The 18,128-nt window shown below is 34.3% G+C and overlaps 2 protein-coding genes, 1 long non-coding RNA gene and 1 other non-coding gene across 4 annotated transcripts; all 4 read left to right on the forward strand.

Annotated features, from left to right (window-relative positions):
• Positions 1 to 1,005: 1,005 nt before the first annotated feature.
• LOC139780573 (tRNA N(3)-cytidine methyltransferase METTL6) lies at positions 1,006 to 4,085 on the forward strand. Its single transcript, XM_071719265.1, has 9 exons — positions 1,006 to 1,134; positions 1,240 to 1,636; positions 1,710 to 1,855; positions 1,969 to 2,112; positions 2,305 to 2,480; positions 2,806 to 2,914; positions 3,294 to 3,346; positions 3,544 to 3,777; positions 3,978 to 4,085. Exons 2-5 carry the CDS (start codon positions 1,250 to 1,252, stop codon positions 2,459 to 2,461), a joined length of 834 nt encoding a protein of 277 aa, XP_071575366.1. The 5' UTR covers positions 1,006 to 1,134; positions 1,240 to 1,249; the 3' UTR covers positions 2,462 to 2,480; positions 2,806 to 2,914; positions 3,294 to 3,346; positions 3,544 to 3,777; positions 3,978 to 4,085.
• On the forward strand, positions 3,134 to 3,224 carry LOC139780585 (small nucleolar RNA snR60/Z15/Z230/Z193/J17). Its single transcript, XR_011720279.1, has one exon. It is a non-coding gene; the product is annotated as a small nucleolar RNA snR60/Z15/Z230/Z193/J17 (small nucleolar RNA).
• Positions 4,086 to 8,636: 4,551 nt separating the features above from the next.
• Positions 8,637 to 10,792, forward strand: LOC139780574 (uncharacterized). The gene is made up of 2 exons (XR_011720277.1): positions 8,637 to 9,361; positions 10,315 to 10,792. It is a non-coding gene; the product is annotated as an uncharacterized lncRNA (long non-coding RNA).
• A 2,857-nt stretch (positions 10,793 to 13,649) lies between these two features.
• On the forward strand, positions 13,650 to 17,190 carry LOC139780584 (uncharacterized). Its single transcript, XM_071719280.1, has 2 exons — positions 13,650 to 13,664; positions 14,094 to 17,190. The coding sequence occupies exons 1-2, from the start codon at positions 13,650 to 13,652 to the stop codon at positions 16,002 to 16,004; spliced, it is 1,926 nt and encodes a 641-aa protein (XP_071575381.1). The 3' UTR covers positions 16,005 to 17,190.
• The last annotated feature ends 938 nt before the right edge of the window (positions 17,191 to 18,128 follow it).

The raw sequence follows: 18,128 nt of genomic DNA on the forward strand, positions 1-18,128 counted from the left end.
CGTTATGTACGCAACCTCGTATGACGATTTTGGCTGTTTCATTAATATTTATAACGATATGTAATATTTGCGTTATCATAAATGCTCTTTGTTCTCATCGCCGGTGAGCGATACGCAATTTACTTGACTGAATTTTAGTCACGTTCAGCCCCCTTTAATAGTGTGTCATTGTGTGCCAATGCTGTACGGTGGCATAAAATATTTGTCCCCTATGGGTTCTGCATTTTAATGAAACAAAAACGTGTTTGCACGTGGAATTCATACCGCGCGCAGAGAGAAGCCTATTTCATTTTTTATCAATCAGTAAGTATGTCAATACATCACATGAATTTATTAAACTATCCCAGATTAAATTTTATAAAAAAAAGTTATGATGTGCGTTATTAATATGAAAGTTATTATTATAAGACAATAAGGAAAATCGTATATTGTTTTTTAATAGTTTTTATCAAATATTCATAGTTATAAATTCTTATGTAGCCTAAAACTAAAAAAAAATTAAATAAATAGCCATATCAAAGTTTAATCAATATCTAATAATAAATATATGTTATTTTATTAAAGAAGATACATATGTATATTTATATCTGCAGAAAAGTTTAAAAAAGAGGAATACTTAAATATTTATACTAATATTACAAGGAAATTTTTAAAACATTTGATATAAAATTCTATGTAATTTCTGAATGTCTTTTATTCTAATATTGCATTCAATTAACAGGTAAGCAGATTGCTAATTTATATTAATTACGAAAATAGAAAATCGCTATTTATAAATTTTCTAATCTAAGTTAATTAATTATTTGCTTATTTAATTTTACAAGTATTACAAATATCGATTTTCAAATTTGGAATAAAATATCAAGTACAATTATTCTATGTTTTATATTAATTTATATATTGTCAAGATGGTTTTCTTCGGATTATGTATTCTGACTATTCGAATTTTACCGGCAAATGTCAATGGTAGTCACGTGGGATTTACGCATGCGATGTTGCCACGTACCATGGCAACGTTGCATGCAACGTTGCCGTTTCATCTAAAAATCACCGCGTGGCGTGGCGTGGCATAGCCGCCCGTCTCTCGTCCATTTTCTCCCGGGATCTCGACGAGTGAGGTTGCACGCGCTTACGGTAAGCACTTCTTTTCCCTTGTACATTAAAATATCGCGTGAATTTCTTTTGAAATGAAGAGTTTCGCGTTGCAAAATTAATTGCTCGGCTCGGTAATATAATCAGGAGAAGAAATATGAGCGAATCTGTCGAAAATGCTATGTCGGACGACTCGAACGTGGGACACGTGGCGAAGCGTCTCACGCCGGAGGAAATCGATAGAATGCGGGCGCAGGATTCTCGCTTGGTGTCGGAATTTCGCGCGAATCAACTCGAGAGGGACGCGAAAAAGCATTGGGATTTATTCTACAAGCGAAACGATACCAGATTCTTCAAAGATAGGCACTGGACCACGCGGGAATTCGATGAATTGCTGGGTTTGGGCGGCAACGAGAATCAAAATGTCCTCCTCGAGGTGGGCTGCGGGGTCGGCAATTTTATTTTTCCTTTGTTAGAGGACGGATTGAAATTCCGGAAAATATTCGCGTGCGATTTATCCACGAGGGCGATAGAGTTACTTAAGGTACATTCGCTGGATTATAATTGCAAATTAGCCCACGTTGCGTGCCGGTGCGTTAATAGAGGTTTCCTTGTAGAGTCACACGTTATTCCATCCGGAAACAATGCGAGCTTTTCAAACGGACGTTACGTTAGAGAATTGTTTCGCTGAAATTGATTGTCCGGTTGATGTTACAACTCTGATTTTTGCATTATCGGCTATTCATCCTGATAAATTTCACAAGTATGTTAAATGCTGATGCTACTGATTTTAATATTGTTAAAACTATATAGTTCTAACATTTTTTTAAGGTTTTGCTATTGTCGAATTTACTAATTATCTCGTGTATTTAATAGAGTTGCCCAAAATATATACAACGTTCTTGGTAGTGGAGGAATCTTATTGTTTAGAGATTACGGATTGTACGATATGGCACAATTACGTTTTAAACCTGGGCACAAGATTAGCGAGAATCTCTATATGCGGCAAGATGGAACCAGGTGACTTTATATTTTTCTTTCTGTTACAATCTATTTAAACAAATAAAAAGATGTGATGTTTTCATAGTTCAATTGATTTATAATTAAAATGAAATAAATTTTTTGTAATCTGATTTTGCCAGATAACGCAATTATATCCTATCCTATCTGCTTAGAACATAGTAATGACAATATGTTATTTGGATCTTTCAGGAGTTATTATTTCTCTGTAGAACAAATAGCGTGCCTATTTGAATCTGTTGGTTTCGAAACATTGGACTGTGGCTACATACAGAGACGTACGATAAATTTAAAGGAAAACATTGATGTTCCAAGAATCTTTGTTCAGGCAAAATTTAAAAAATCTTGAATATGTAATAATGATAGTGGTAAGTAATTTTGATTAAAATTAATGTTTGTATTTGTGACAATTTGTTCTAAAACACAAATAATTTTGATGGTAAATTATTCCATTTAAAGTTTGAATTTTTGAATAAGAAATTTTTTTTAATTTTTATATTTTAGAATGTATGTGTGTGATTATTATATTTCAAAAGTCTAATAATTTATGATTTTTATTTATTTTAATGATGATTTTGTGACTTATCGGATTTAATGACGAATGTCCTGCAGTGCTGATTCTTTTGCTAATAAAGTTATTTTATTTTTATTTTTTAATTAATTTAGTAACAAATTTTAATTTTTTATTTGCAGATACTGTAGTTCAGTAACACTTATGGGAAACTGTATGGAAAATTTTAATTCTTAAATATGATCTAATGATATACAAAAGAAGTGCATAATAACGCAGTCGATATCCAAGGTTTGTACTTAGGTTTTTATATAATTGAATGTGCAATTTCGAAAAGGGCACATCTCTGAAAAGTAAAATTTTTCAGGAATTCGCACAAAGATGTGAGGACGTAATTAGAGTATCTTAGTGAAAAAACTTATAGGCCAAAAAATGCGAGATGTGTCTTTTTCGAAATTGCACATTCAATTGTATTTATATATTCATTTTTGTTAATAATGCGTGCGCATTGTACAATTACCATGATGATTTCATAGTTCAACTGAAATTACTTTGACGATAATTTAATATTATAGTCTTTCGCTCCTATCTGATATTATTTGTGTATTTATATGTTTTAAATGTATCGAGTTTCAAATAGATCTAAAGACAACATTATTTTGTATTTTAGACATCTTGGACGAAAACTCGAGAAAAAGGGCTTGTGTACTTTTTAAATATATGGTAAGTTTAAATAAATTTTTAGTTTTATTAAATATTCTTAATGTATTTCAGTGATGTATATCTTTGTATATGTGAAAGATTAACCGTGATATATTTATACATATAATTCGTCACTACCTCTGAGAAAAAACTAGAAATTAATGTGTATATTAAGTTAAATAGCTATAGCAAATAATTGTATCTTGTATATATTACAGAAGACATTACGATGGCTCCGTGTACAACCGATTGACTCACAATCAGTCAGATCTCAAGTTCGATTCCGCTTTATCCGATGTACGTTTTGGTTTATGAAAGATTGATTAAAGAGTTAAAAGGAATGAAAGACTGAGGATTTTGTGGAACCCCTTTGGGAACATTAAATTAATACATATTGCAGAAGAAATTACGATTCTAAATATGAATAATGTTAGCCCATACAAATGTATATGGTAAGACCAATTATTTGTATCGCATATATATATTTTTCACTTAAATATACGCCATGATGATTTAATCATCTTCACCATCTTTCGCATGAATCGTTGTGATTATTTGATATTAGCTCTATCTGACATACAATTTTACTACCAATGTATTATATTTATAGATATTACAACTTGATGAACCATGAATTATTTTATTTTTGCAGATCTGTTAATGTGCAATATGGCGTGAATATTGTGGCAATACCAAACACAAATTTGTATTGTGTTTTTGTTTTAATTTTATAAATAAATTTTTATTATGTATTATATAATCTATATTCTTTCTCAACACCTTTAGCACAGTCCAATTCTTTATATCTATTCCTGTTATTTGAGTTTAAACAATTACAATATTGCTTCTAAAATTTGAACTTAGTACACTTTATCACTTCATATTTTTAATTCATTAATATGACAGAAATGGAAGGCAAGTTAATTCTTAAGAATATTGTAGCGGTTTTTCGCAAAGCAATCTTTTTGAAATAAAATTATAATAACTATAACTCGTTCAAAGTAAAAGGAACGCTACGTGAATGTGTTGGTGGAAAAATCTATATAAAATATTCTTTAATATTATGGTATATAAAAATAGATTCAAGTATATTAAAAAATAAAATAATTTTAAATAAAAGATGCGCGCACTTTCTTTTACACGGGTGTGAACACGAGCGCAGAAAGTGGTTTTTCACGTAAAAGTGTACGAGCGTAACATTAACCTGAAAAGTCTTTTATAATTTTATTATTTAAATCTACTCCATCTACAAATATAGTGATATCGAGAAGTTACGCGCCAGCTAAAGATAATAAATTCTCTAAAGTTCAATTCTTTATTACTACAATTTAAAATTAAAAATTTTATTTAATAAAGTACTTTGTTAAAAAATAAATACAAGATCAGTTCTACTACATTACAGTACTGGTTAAAAATATTGCATCGAAACAGGGAAGTCATTTTAATAAAGGAAAATGTATCTGCATAAATCAAATTTTATTTTAGTGCTGTTATTTTATCCTCTGAGAAAAATCAAAAAACTTAATGATTTATTTTTGGACATAAATACTGTTCTATTTATTTATATAATTTATTAAATGTAAAACTTAAACGACTATTATCATTACATTAACGTAGATACGATGAATTACGTAGTATGAAACAGTAGACACTGATCGCGCTGCTAGTAATCTAGTATCAATAAAGCGCTTCTAGCAGAGCGTACAGCGATAAAGCTGTGCGTACAGAGATAGAGCTCTTTGTCCAGCTCAGCCATGACGAAAGAGTTAAGGATTTTAAAACTTCACTATATAAGCATAAATTATCCTAAAATTAATAAAAACAAATGTATTGAAAAAGTCTGATGACGAACAATTTAAATAAGATTAATATTAATGCACTTTTAACACTTGTATAATATTTATTATCTGTTTAATTGTCTCTCTCTCTCTTATCGGCACTGTAGGTAAATTGTTAAATGCAGTTAATTGTATTTGACACATATGTGGTTATATTACTGTTTATTAAGTACCGTTAATAAAATGTTATGAAAGCTGATTATATCGAAATTATATCGATAATCGTAACCTGGTGCTTTTCCCAGTAAACACCCCAATAAACATATGTTATTTTGCATGTGTATTGTTGAGTGAGAAATTATAACATAATGAAACTGATGCTCGGTGTTTATTGGGTTGAGAATTCAAAATAATATACAAAAATATTAATAGTAACCCAGTTTCTAATTGTAACAGCAATCTCATATCATACATATATACGAATTACATTATAACGTTTTTTCGCATTAGAACATATAACAATGCGTGCACCATTTTATTATGATTTGTAGTTTTAATATTTAATATTTGAACAATGATTATATTATTTAAATATATTTAAATATATTATTATGTATTATTATATGCTGTATTATATTATTAAAAGCTAGTGTTTAAAATTTTTCGTTGAATTATATGTTACTTACAGTAGACATTACATTTTGTGTAATAAGTTTTCAGAGAGTACGTGTGTAAATCAAAATCTATTTTTAACTCGCTTCCCAGTATTTCCTATTCTTATCGTATTTCTTAAATCTTTTTATACTTATTTATTTTAGTGTTATTTTAGTTTTAAAATTATTTAAAAAAATCATATTATAAATTTACAAAATTTTGGCAAACAAATGTAAAATTTTAATTTTTAACATATGTCAACACACACTCTAAACGAGTTCGTTGCAGCAATTTCCTTCTTTTTCTTCGAAAGTAGTAATATAAAAAATTTACCTTGAGATACAAATGTGAAGAATAAATTATTGAAATTCTTTACGAAATCGGTAATAAAAATTGCACATTCTATGAATGCTAATTATCGATATAACTGAATGAGCTCATTTTGTGTCATCATTTATCGACCTATAATTTAATATCTTTCTCACGATTATGAACGGGTGATGCTTTAATCACTTTGGTGCTAAAACATATAATGCTATGCGTATTACTGAAAGTGTGTTTGTAACGATCGAGACATTTCTAAACTGTCCATCAGATATTCCATGCTTTGAACTTATTAATTAAATAAATTGATACCATATTCCAATTAATTTTACTTCGACAGACTTTGCAATGACGCGGGAAATATAATTTATGATTTGATATAATTTATTAATAAATTTGCTTTATATTTACTTTATATATTTTGCTTTATATGTATATTTAACGGTGAGAAATTAATTAGCAGCAAAAACGTTGAAATTGACCGAAAATTTTTAAATAATAGTAATTCTTTCTTTATAATTGATTATTCCTAATTAATACGAGGTTACATCTTGTGTAAAATATGAATCAGTTAAGGAAATATCAGAGGGAGAAATTAGTTGTGTAATATCCTGCATTGCATAATAATGATATGAACGTTGTGCAAATCGTATATGATGTCGTTTATCTTAGTGACATTCTTTTGCCTCATATAAATATTTTATTTTGCAAGACGCCACAATAAAGACGCGAATAAAACTACGCGTCGACGTAGACGAAAAATGTGGGCAAAAAATCAGAGAGAGATATGATGTTCAACAATCTGGACTGTTAATGAGTCGATCGCTTTCGCGTTTATAAAACGTAGCAGCGAAGGTGCTGAGCTTAATATTAATCGTTATTTTATGCAAGTGCGTCATTTTTTGCCGGTTATATAGTATATATGTGAACTAAAATTTTAATAAAATGCAGTGCAATCGACGCCGAAAAGGATATATTTTTTTTTAATATTGAGGTCATGGGAATAACCACTCTAATTTAGAAATTCAATTATGCGGCGCCACCGTAAAAAAATATCTGAAATATTGTATCTTTTTCAAGTGATTCGTGGGCTGACAAGTATCCTTGATCTTTTCTGTCAGACGGAAATATTTACAGATTCTACCTGTTCTAGGTCGAAGCAAAATCCAAAATTAGGTATGACTGCTGAGAATAATTGCGTAATCAATGGATGAAATATGAACACGAAATTTTTTATTTATTACTATGAACGGGAAATGTAAATTCGATACAACACAATGCACGTGTCAGGAATCTTAAGCTGGGATTCATGAGCAGAAAGTAATATCTATGAGTACATCTCATAACATTTTCTTTAAATAAAATAATATTTTCTTGAAAATGCTTTTACCCGAAACTACGTCTCAATTTACGTTTATTTATTACCTATATATAAAATTAATTATCATAAATATTTGCAAAAGAAGGCTAGTTCAAGCGAACGGTTTCAAACATAAATAAATTCGTACATTTTAATTAATTAAACGTGCATACATCAACTGGATATTTAATTAATTTTTGCAAATGTAAATATGAGCAATCGCATAACAGAATTTACAATGCTATAGTAAATGTAGCTATGTAACATATAAACAGCCTCGTTGGGATTTTAAGGATTAATTTGTGATGTTTAATAAAGCCGCATTATTTATAAATAGTAAAAAGATTCCATAAATTATTTTTGGAAACAAATTCGATAAAAATAATACTATTTATAACTTTACAAAGTTATAAATCTTCTCTCTAGCACACCTTATTTCATCGAGTATTTAAAAAATTATTGGAACAATTTTAAAAAGCATTCTAGAAATATTTGCTGAAAAATGTTCGAATGTCGCAAGGTGAAACAACTGGATGAGCCAGACATAATAAATTAACTTCATTTGGCTCTAATTTAGCCAATAGTGGCCAAATATTCTACTTAAATTTTTCCTGTTATATTTTGGACCGTGGTTTATTCAAAGCGATTCAATCACGAAACCGGTATTATAATAATCACATTTGAATAAAACTCACTAATTAAAATCTTTCTTTGTGCTGGACATTGTTAACATATACAATAATTTGATTTTTTCCTCTTTGCACAATACGATAATTTATAGTTTTAAAGAACAATTGTGTAATTACGCTAAAGTACGCGAGGTACGCATAATTAAGCAACAAAATTACACAGAAAATCTTATTAATAAAAATACTCAAAATAGAGTTTACAAGTGTCTAATAAAGTTTTAATATTTTAAATACATTATTTCTGACATTTTATCAATTACAATGCATTCACAATAATAATTCATGAAAAGTTTTGCTGTAATTAAATCTATATTTTAAATGCCGTGTAACACGTAAAACATTTGAAGAATAAAAACACAGATACACTGCAAATCCAAGTGTCTTATTTTAACCGAAAGCTCTTCTTACACATTTCTTGCGTTTTAAATCACGTTATTTAACACAGTTAAACGTATTAACTTTTGATTTAATATGATTAACCGTGTTAATTTAACACGCAACGAAACATGTAAAACGAACTTCAGTCAAATGTGCCATTTTTAAACGTTTATACGTGCAGAAATAACACTTGGATTTACAGTGTATATACGAGATAAATATTAAAATACACGCATGTGTGTATTAAAATGTACACATAAATGTGCACATATAAAATTGTAAATGGAATTTTATTTTAGAATCTGACTAAAGTGAGCTTGACTGATGCGCAATAATTAATTTGCGGTTCACTGAGCGCGTATCTAGGAAGCGAGCACGACGGGCAGTAATAATTATGTCATCGTTATAAAACTTTCCTCCGTCTTTGGCAAGTTGCCAAGGTCCCTTGCCTCACCCGAGTTCCATCCATCGAAGGTATGCGAGTACATCGCGGAATACGTGAACGCGATGCCTTGTCAGATCGCGCCGATAAGGATGGTGATAGCGCACGACCGCGAATTACATATGAGAAGGCGTAAACAATATGCGCCGTATAACAACCCCATGCAACAGTTCGCAGGCACACGCGACACACACACACACACACGCAGGCACGCGCGCACACACACACACGCGCGCGCATTCACACACGATCTGGTCCTCGTGCATTGATCAATCGGCTAGTGACGCATGCAGAATACTCGGACTGTCGGGTATATAAGCCATCCGCCAAAAAGCAGAGGCATCACATTCAGTTACTGTTCATCAGCAGCTGATCTTCCAAAACTTCTAATCAACTATGAAGTGCGTCTTCGTAAGTATTCAGATAGATCATTCTTTAATATCTTTGCATGCATATTAATAGATTAAAAGCACCGTTCGGACAAATCGCTTGAGAATTTATAATTTTCTGCATTTTTGGGCGATTAGTTGAGCCTCGGCGCATTCATTATCGCCTGAAATATTTTTATAGATTTTCAAATTAATTCACTCACCGATCATGATACTCCGATTACAGTCTAATTACCACATTACCGCGATTATCTGTAAATCGATCGGCTTGAGTTCGGCTGTATGTTCCGGTTTCAGATCATGCTTATCGTCGCATAATACTGTAATATTCTAGTGTTTCTCCGATAATTAATTATCAGAGAATTTGCTTTCCTTTAGAATCTCTTCCTCCGGCAGGTTTCTCTCCCTCCGGAGATTTGTTTTGATAGTTACAGTTACTCAACGAATATAAAATAGCAAACTTAAAATGTATTTAAAAACTTGCTAAATATTTCCTTTTTAGAATTGTAAATTGTATCTTTGTTTAACCTGGATCTTGGCAATCTTATCTCTCACCTTATTTAGCATAGCTGTATTTTCACATTATTTAAATATATTTACACATTATTTCATTTACGAACGTGTGTGATGTAGCGAACATATCAGCGAGTATCATAAAATTCTATTGAGCATCTATTACAATATTAAGAATGCATTACAAAATTGTTCTATTTTCTTATACGTCACATCGCATTATTAATTAAAAAAATACAATAACTCTTTAGATTCAGATCTAAAATATTTTTAAGATATATTTCCTAACATCTTACAGTAAATTAATTTTATTCGAAAATACATCCTTCTTGTGTTAATTGAAAAAAAAAACGGCTTATTTATCTATAAACCAAGTGCGGTAACGTTTAATTTTTATTTTGTGCCGCGAAATTCGATGCAGCGTCGACTGCGGATTAATCAACGCGGATTAATCACTTTCAGGCTATCCTCTTCTTGGCTCTCGTCGCCGTCGCCATTGCGGCCGCGGTGGAGAAAACGTCCGAAGCTGAGGAAAAGGCACCGCAGACTGCCGATCTCGGCAGAGACAAAAGAGGTCTCTCGTATTATACACCATACGCATATGGCGCATACCCGTACGCTTACAACTCACCGTACGCTTACCACTTGCCGTACTCGTACTCTCCGTACGCCTATTACCGTTACAACAACTATCCCTACATCTATTAGTTTAAAACGTCGACATGCACAGTGACTCAGAATTAAAACGGGCACAAGACGAAAATCTCATGGAAACCTCATTACCTCATGGAAATCTCATGGAAGAAGTTTTGCTCTCAGATTTTATAATCCAATCGATCCCGAAACTCTTGGTGTTTGCAAATATGATCGCGTTTGAGTTTTTTGACCGTCGATTTCTTTTTCCTATGCTTATTGTAATAAAACTACGCTACATGTGAAAGAGATAAGTTTTCTCTGTTAATTACCCTCCTTTTATCCTCCTTGTTATTTTCCCGAAACTTGAAACGTAATTTTTGTTTCCAAGATAATATCTGATAATCGCGCGTACGCGCAATAAGCTATTAAACTCCAAGCTATTTTATTATAATTTGCAAAAGCAATATTACAAATGAAAAAGCGGGAAGAGAAAGGAATAATTCATGATTTATTGTAATTGGTAATTTTCGGTGGAATATTACGCTCTGTTTGGAATAACGTTGCGTCCTTAAGCTGCCGAAAGAGTTTATTAAAGGGGTCATTTGCGCTTATTTTATATGAGATACATTACTAGATAAACAGCTCGCGGTAATTACAGCGGATAATTAACAGGAAAGCATTGCGAATTTTAATGATTGCCAAAACGCGTTAATTCGGATCCAATTTGTGTAGCTGCCGAACGCGCGCACAGCCGTTGTAAATAAATTAATGGCACAGGACATTTTCATAGTCAAATCCGGCGAGTTCATCGCGCATGCATTTGCGGTTTCGTGTTTCATACGAGTGTTTAATGTATGATCGATAACGCGGATTTTCAGATGCGATGTAGAAAGATGTCAAGCGGATTGGCATCATTGAGAGACCGAATCTGCAACGAAATGAGTTGAAGCTCATAAATGCGTATATGGGTTGCATTAGCGTCGCGTCTCATCATTAGCCGCGAATATTGACATACCGCGGTTTCAAATGTGGCACATGAATTTCGTCAGAATATCACGTATCTATGTAGATGGCAAGAAATCATATTGTTAGGAATATGATCTTTCTACGTAATATCTTAGATAAAAAATAGAATAATCTTTTTCAACAATTGTCGATCAATGCATGCTCTTTACCGTAACTGTAGAGAGAAACTCACAGGAATAATTTCGTTTAAATAAAATACTAAAGATTGATTTTTGATTCTTTGTCTATTAAGTATTTTTTAAATGATATATTTTCGATTATATCATTAAGTAAATTAATTTAATTATCGATTCGATTATATAAATTTAGTTACAATAAAGCTTTTCATAAATCAATATCGGAAATACAATTAGCAATTGATACAATGTTAGAAATAATATATCTGAAGTATAAAAGTTTTATTAGATACTCGTATACTTTATTAAGTATTATTTTCAGAAGATGTTGCTTAATTGATTTATAACGATGATAAAATAAATTATATAATAGTTTGTAAAACATGAAGTTGATTATCTACTCTAAAATGACTGATAAAAAAGTCTACATATAAACTTTGATATGTCGCGAAGCAATATTTCTTGACGGAATCTCTGAATAAATGGCAAACCTTAGAAGCCAAAGATAATCAAATTAAGAACGTCTTAAGGATCGTTCGAAAAACGTGTAAGAGGTCATTTTTCTAGCATATTTACTATGTGTTTCATGGATCTGCGCTGTTCGGTACATAATTAAGTCGCACTTTTCCTTCCAAAAGTTATCTGTTTACGGATTCCGTTGCCGAAGAAGGTCGACGAGCGCGACGTTATCCAATCCTCGATTTCTGTTTCGCGCGACATTAAATCGTGTCCGCGTAATACATGCAGGCGTCGGGACTGACACGGCCGCGGCGCGGCGGTTCGATTTACGCATAATCTCGGCGCGTTACACAATACATGTCTCTACGGAAACGGGAACGCTTATTCCGTATTCCCCGAGATTTCGCCCGTCCCCCCGTTGACTTTCACTGGGAGACCCGGGCAAGGAGACTGGGAGAGGAGACCGAGCGAACGTGACCGGAATGGCAGGACGGAGTTGTCCGCTGCGTTTCGCACGACATCGCCGCGCCGTCATGACCTCGTCGGAAGTTCACGACGCTCGTTTCCTTTACCGTATTTCCCTATTGAGGGCATAATTTACGGACGGATGCGAAGCGCGCAGAGTGATGATCGCAAATTTCGACTTTTTATCCGCTCCTTTATAGGGTGCATATATAAAGCCAAATGCATATCGCCTCAACGATGAATGAAGCGGTATGAAGTATTTGGGCGAAATACGACCCGCGTTTACATCTTTCATTAAAAGCAAATATTGCAATTTTAAATGCCTTTCCTCTGTGCCTTCTCGTAGAAATTAATAGGCCAATTTGGTCTTCCACAGACTTTTAGCCGCGTTTCATTATTTTTTTTTCCGTATAGATTTATTGGGGAAAGTTTTTAGAAAGATCAGATGAGTTTTTTTTCTCAATTCCGCTAAATTATGCGCAATGTTATTGATTCTATCACTTGAGCTCCAAAGAGCACATTCTTTGATTCAATCTGGATGTTTTTAAAAGATTGTACGTCTAATTTTAATGTACAATAAATAATACACACATGCATGCTAATAGAGATTATTACAGTATAGTTATGTATTCTTTTTCTTAACCAAAATCTTTATTGTAAAATTTTTTATTCTTAAAGAAACATATATTTATATGATGATCACGTTATTGAGAATAACAGACTTCGGTAAGCCGCGGCTACGAAATTTCGATTACAGGACCGCGCTGAACATACGACGTACTTTGCATCGATATGTATAACATCACGAATCCGTAACAGTATTGCTTAAGTTCGATCGATGAAAGCCCGTAAGAAAGTCTATTGTAATTCGTGGATGGTCGCGACCCGATTGTATTTATACATGTGCTGGTATGGCCGTAGCCTTAGTCGGCGCGGACTTGTCCATCCTCAAACAAATTAGTTTCTTGAGTAGAGCAGTCTAATTCAATGTTGAGATCCCATGGGAAATAGCATAGTTTCCTGTTGAAGAAGATAACTGAATTGCCTCAGTGCAGTGTTAAGTGTGCAAGAAGGATTATATGTACGAATTTCAAAATGCGGCTACTTCTGGTATGTAATAGTATACAGTAATAAAACTTTCTTTGATGTAATTATCGTATTGTCTATTCACATATTGATTCGCCTATATAATGTAAAATTTTGATCTTTCAATTTTTATAAGAAACATAGAATTTCATTACGTTAATATTTTATGTATAAATTAATTGTAAGAAAACTTTTCACATATAAGAGAGATAGGCAAACTAATTTATAAATAAATAATATAATATTTAAACAGTGTTTATGCCTTTTCTTTGCAGTTATAAAATTTTATTATTTTAGAAAATTAATTTAAAAAATATATTTAGATAAAAATCACTTATAAAATAATTACATTTTGTGACTTAACTAAAATATTTACTTTGCTTTTCTTAAATCTTTAGTTTTATATTAAAATGTTTGGCTATCTTTGTGTAAAAAAATCTGATTTACTCTTAGGTCATCTACGTTCTCATACTGGTGGTTTCGGTGACTCAAGCTAAGCAGAAAGCCGAAGTGCAAAAGTCACAAGTCACGAAGCTGGACGTAGTGAATCTCGGCGAGGTCGAAGTTGAATCTGATTTCAAGCAATCCGACGTCCAGCGAAAACGAGAATCTGGGTACACCTATAACAGGCCGAATCGTATCTCTTCAAATGCTCGATTTCGCATCCAAACGCATCCGTCCAGAAGTCAAATCGCATTTAAGGTCCCTGGCCAGTTAAGCAGACCATTTACGCAATATGGGCCGCCAATTCACTCAACGTCCGGTTCGACGACACACGGATATCATGCTCAGCAGCAACATCGAGACAAATTGCAGCACGACGTCAGTCAACAGCAATCGATCGGTTTCGGTGGAACAGGACTGATGGAACAGGAAGTACCGAGCCCGATCAGAAACGTTGATTTCGCGGAGGTGAATCCGATCGCTAGTCAGAATGACGAGCCGTTTGGCATGAACACCGCTAATTATTTACCGCCACAAAATCAGAAACTGCCGGCTTATATTTCAACGGACAATTTCGATTCGCAACGCATTCCAGGTCGGGGACAAATTCACGATACGAACTTACAGAGCCAGAACTTCGTGCAGGCTCAAAATCAAATTTCCGACGCCGCGCTTTTCCTGGCCGACAACGCGCAGGCGATCCAGCAACTTTACGGCGCACCCGCGAGCAATCAGGACTTCGCGCCCAGCAACGATCAGTTTCAGGATGTCGGTAATCCGATTCATAATCTGAACAGTCAGTTCGAGAGTACTTCGCAGAACCCTGAGGGATTCCGCGGCACGTTACCGTCGTATGCGTCGGGAACGCTCGATCCTCGAAAGACTCTAGAACAAATTCAGTCGCTAGAAAAAGATCGGCTGATTGTTCAATTGCAGCAGGCCCTTGTCCAGGCTCAGACTAACCCGAACGTGGCGGGAAGGTATGCTCAGAACCAAGCAGGTTTCATTCAGAATCAGGAACTTCTCGCCTCTATAAGCCAGCAAGTGAACTCACATATTCCCACAACGCCGCAGTCTGCAGCTTTTGGTCCTGGAAACACCGCGTTCAGTCAGTCTACCTTTCTACCAGAAACTACGGTCAATCCCTTGAGGTTTCCCGTTAACTACGGTATTCCAACCACTACGCAAACTCCGACTACAACAACTACGGCCGGAATACTTACTACGCAATCCCCATTGCAACCATCCAAGAGCGATGGTATTGCCCAAGCAGTGTCATCGCACCCTGCTTCTAACCAGCCTGGTTCTTCCACGACCGGATCTCCCGCGGGAATCCCCCTTTACGGTGGATTTGTACCGTCTTTCATCACGGGAACCAACTTTCCCAGCTACGGCACCAGCATCTTTACATCTGGCTCCGTCAGACCTGTGCAATCCCCCGAAACATCGCCCACCCATTTCGGGATACCGATTCCCACGGAACCGCCTCAGAAACCGGTACCGGGATCGGCACCCTCGACCCCAGCGACGACAATACCTTCTCTCTCGCCCGCCTCGTCATCAAATCGACCGGGGTTCGCTCTGACACCGGTGGCCCTGCCAATTCAACCGATACGACCTGTTGCTCCTTTCGCGACACCGGTACGTCCGATCGTCGCTCCCCTGCTACCAGCGTATCCCGCGCAAGTGCATCCGGCGCAAACCGCCCCGACCGTATCATCCAGCGTGCAGCATTCGTTCAGCGTGCAGAACGCATTGATCAATCCCGCTCTCTATAAACCGGTTAAAGCGGTCTATCCGGTGTACTACTATCCCGTGGACATCGCTTATCAGCTGCAGAAGCCTACGTCGCCGAGTTATCCGTGGAATTACGCGCCTTCGTACACGACGCAGACGGGACCGGCGAAAATATGGAAATGAGACGTTCAAACGGATCGCAAGTCGATCCGCGGTACTGTGGCTGACTGTCTACTCGTGTGGAAAAGGGAGAAGGAGAGATTGAAGAAGAAAGTACGGTAAAGAAGAGTCACTATCGCAATCGTGATTTTGATGTGCTAATGACGCGGCGCTACATCGTCTGCTAAACTTTTTCACATAAAGATTTCCTTTTCTTCTTTTAGTAAGAGTTTTAAGCTGACAAATAGAATTGCGCTCTGCTAATCATCCGTTACAATAAGGAGTTTTATTTGTTTCTGTTGACATAGAATATTATTTGTTTCTGAATTGCATTGTTATGAAAAAATTATAAGTAGATGCACGATTTAATTTAAATTTAGCTTATATTTATCTATTAGAATTTCATACATTCTAGCAAACTATTAATTCTTGTTTGATTTATCATGAAAAATAACGTAGAGTTAAATGAGAAGTTTTGTATAATTGTAACAGATACATTTTCAACATTTGTAGTTTCTTTACAGTTTTATAGACAATCGTGTATACAGAAGTTGATACGTACCTATATAAATTCGAATAACATACATGACTCTAATCTGACAAAATTTATAATTAATAATATTTTAAATTTTAGAAAACGAGATTATTTTTCTCTTTCTCTAGTTCTTTATATAACGTTTAACATACTTAGCCTACTTAAGTTTCTCGCTATTGAAGAATAACTACGATGATTGTTCAATACACGCCTCATACATCCGCTGTACCATCTGTCATTGCGCATCCGCTGATTTCGAAATTCATCATTGAGAAAGTGACATTATGCAGGTGATAATTAGCGCAGTTGTCTCATTGGAATTGGGGTACTGTGACAAGAATGTCAAGTGAGCGTTTCTAAGCGTCACTCGTCGTTTCTAATTGTCGATCACACGTAGAAAAAACTTCGCCATTCATACGAACGTTTGAAGTGTTACTTATAGGATAGGGATATTCGTTGATTTTTTAAGTATAGTGTTCCTTTCACTTTTTCCTATTGTTGGATTATATAAGTTAATGTATGTATGTGTGTGTGCATATAATATATTGTATATATACATATAATAAATAATTTACTGATCGATTTAATGATATTAGTATATAAATGATGATTGCGGAATCTCATACGTACTTCTTCTGCCGTCTCAGATTTATCTTCGAGCAAATGTAAATACACATGTTCTATTTATTTTGTCAAATAAATATTTTTTTACTTTGGAAAGCGTTTCTTCTTTGATAGCGTCTCGTTTTTAGTTTAATGCTTATAATTAATCTACTTTTAATTAGGTCAATTAATAAAATCGATATTGGAATGTAGTTTGAGCATGAGTGCAGCACTATTAAGGAACTGCAAACGGCTGAATACGTACGTCTAATTATAAAACGCAATATACATAACATTAATCTAATTGCAGATAGACCGTGGTATGCATGTGGCGCATCTCAAATTATCGCGATGGAAAGCTGAGCCGAGGAAATGAATTACTGCCACTTCCGGCCTCGAATGGATCTACGCGAGGAAACTCTCACCCGTGCATTCGTGACCATCGGGCACGATCCTCATCGCCACGCCGTTCGATTCTGACCTCGAAAGTCATTCGATAATTCCAACCACGGTCAACGCAGTCGGATTATCCGAGCAATCCTAAGCATGCATGACGTTTGTTCGCAGGTGTAGGATTCCCGGACGATTTCGTAATCCTTCAGGTTCTTATTAGGAGATGAGGAAAGATACGTGCTGTTGCTGTCAAGTTCTAGATCATCGAATGGAATCCACAGATCGAAATCTTTAGATAACCGAATAGAGGCGCTTTATATTCATTTAACAATCTGCTGACGCTCGCTAATCCTTTCCGATTATCTACGCTTTTTTTTCTTATTGAAATCGATAATTCCTCTTCTGACCGCTAAAATTTTTAAAATCAAATAAGATAAAAATGTATCACTTTCTATTGTGAATATTGTTAATCACGTTTTATTGTTATTTACGATGTAAATGTGGAACATATATTTTTGAAAAAACGATAATTAAATTTATTCAAGATTACAGAGAGAATTGAAGAAGTTATTGAGTTATTCACTTGGAAAGAAAGATGAAATTTCGTAAAACATTTA

Source organism: Temnothorax nylanderi, unplaced genomic scaffold (genome assembly GCF_030848795.1).
Source record: "Temnothorax nylanderi isolate EJ_2023f unplaced genomic scaffold, tnyl_v1.0 TNYL_tig0285_pilon, whole genome shotgun sequence".
Lineage (NCBI taxonomy): Eukaryota > Metazoa > Arthropoda > Insecta > Hymenoptera > Formicidae > Temnothorax > Temnothorax nylanderi.

Bases quoted from the DNA above. Each gene is read 5' to 3' on its own strand.
- LOC139780573 (XM_071719265.1), top strand. From the start codon at position 1,250: ATGAGCGAATCTGTCGAAAATGCTATGTCGGACGACTCGAACGTGGGA. The intron at 1,856-1,968 runs GTATGTTAAATG...TGTATTTAATAG, and splicing joins CATCCTGATAAATTTCACAA to AGTTGCCCAAAATATATACA. The intron at 2,113-2,304 runs GTGACTTTATAT...TGGATCTTTCAG, and splicing joins ATGCGGCAAGATGGAACCAG to GAGTTATTATTTCTCTGTAG.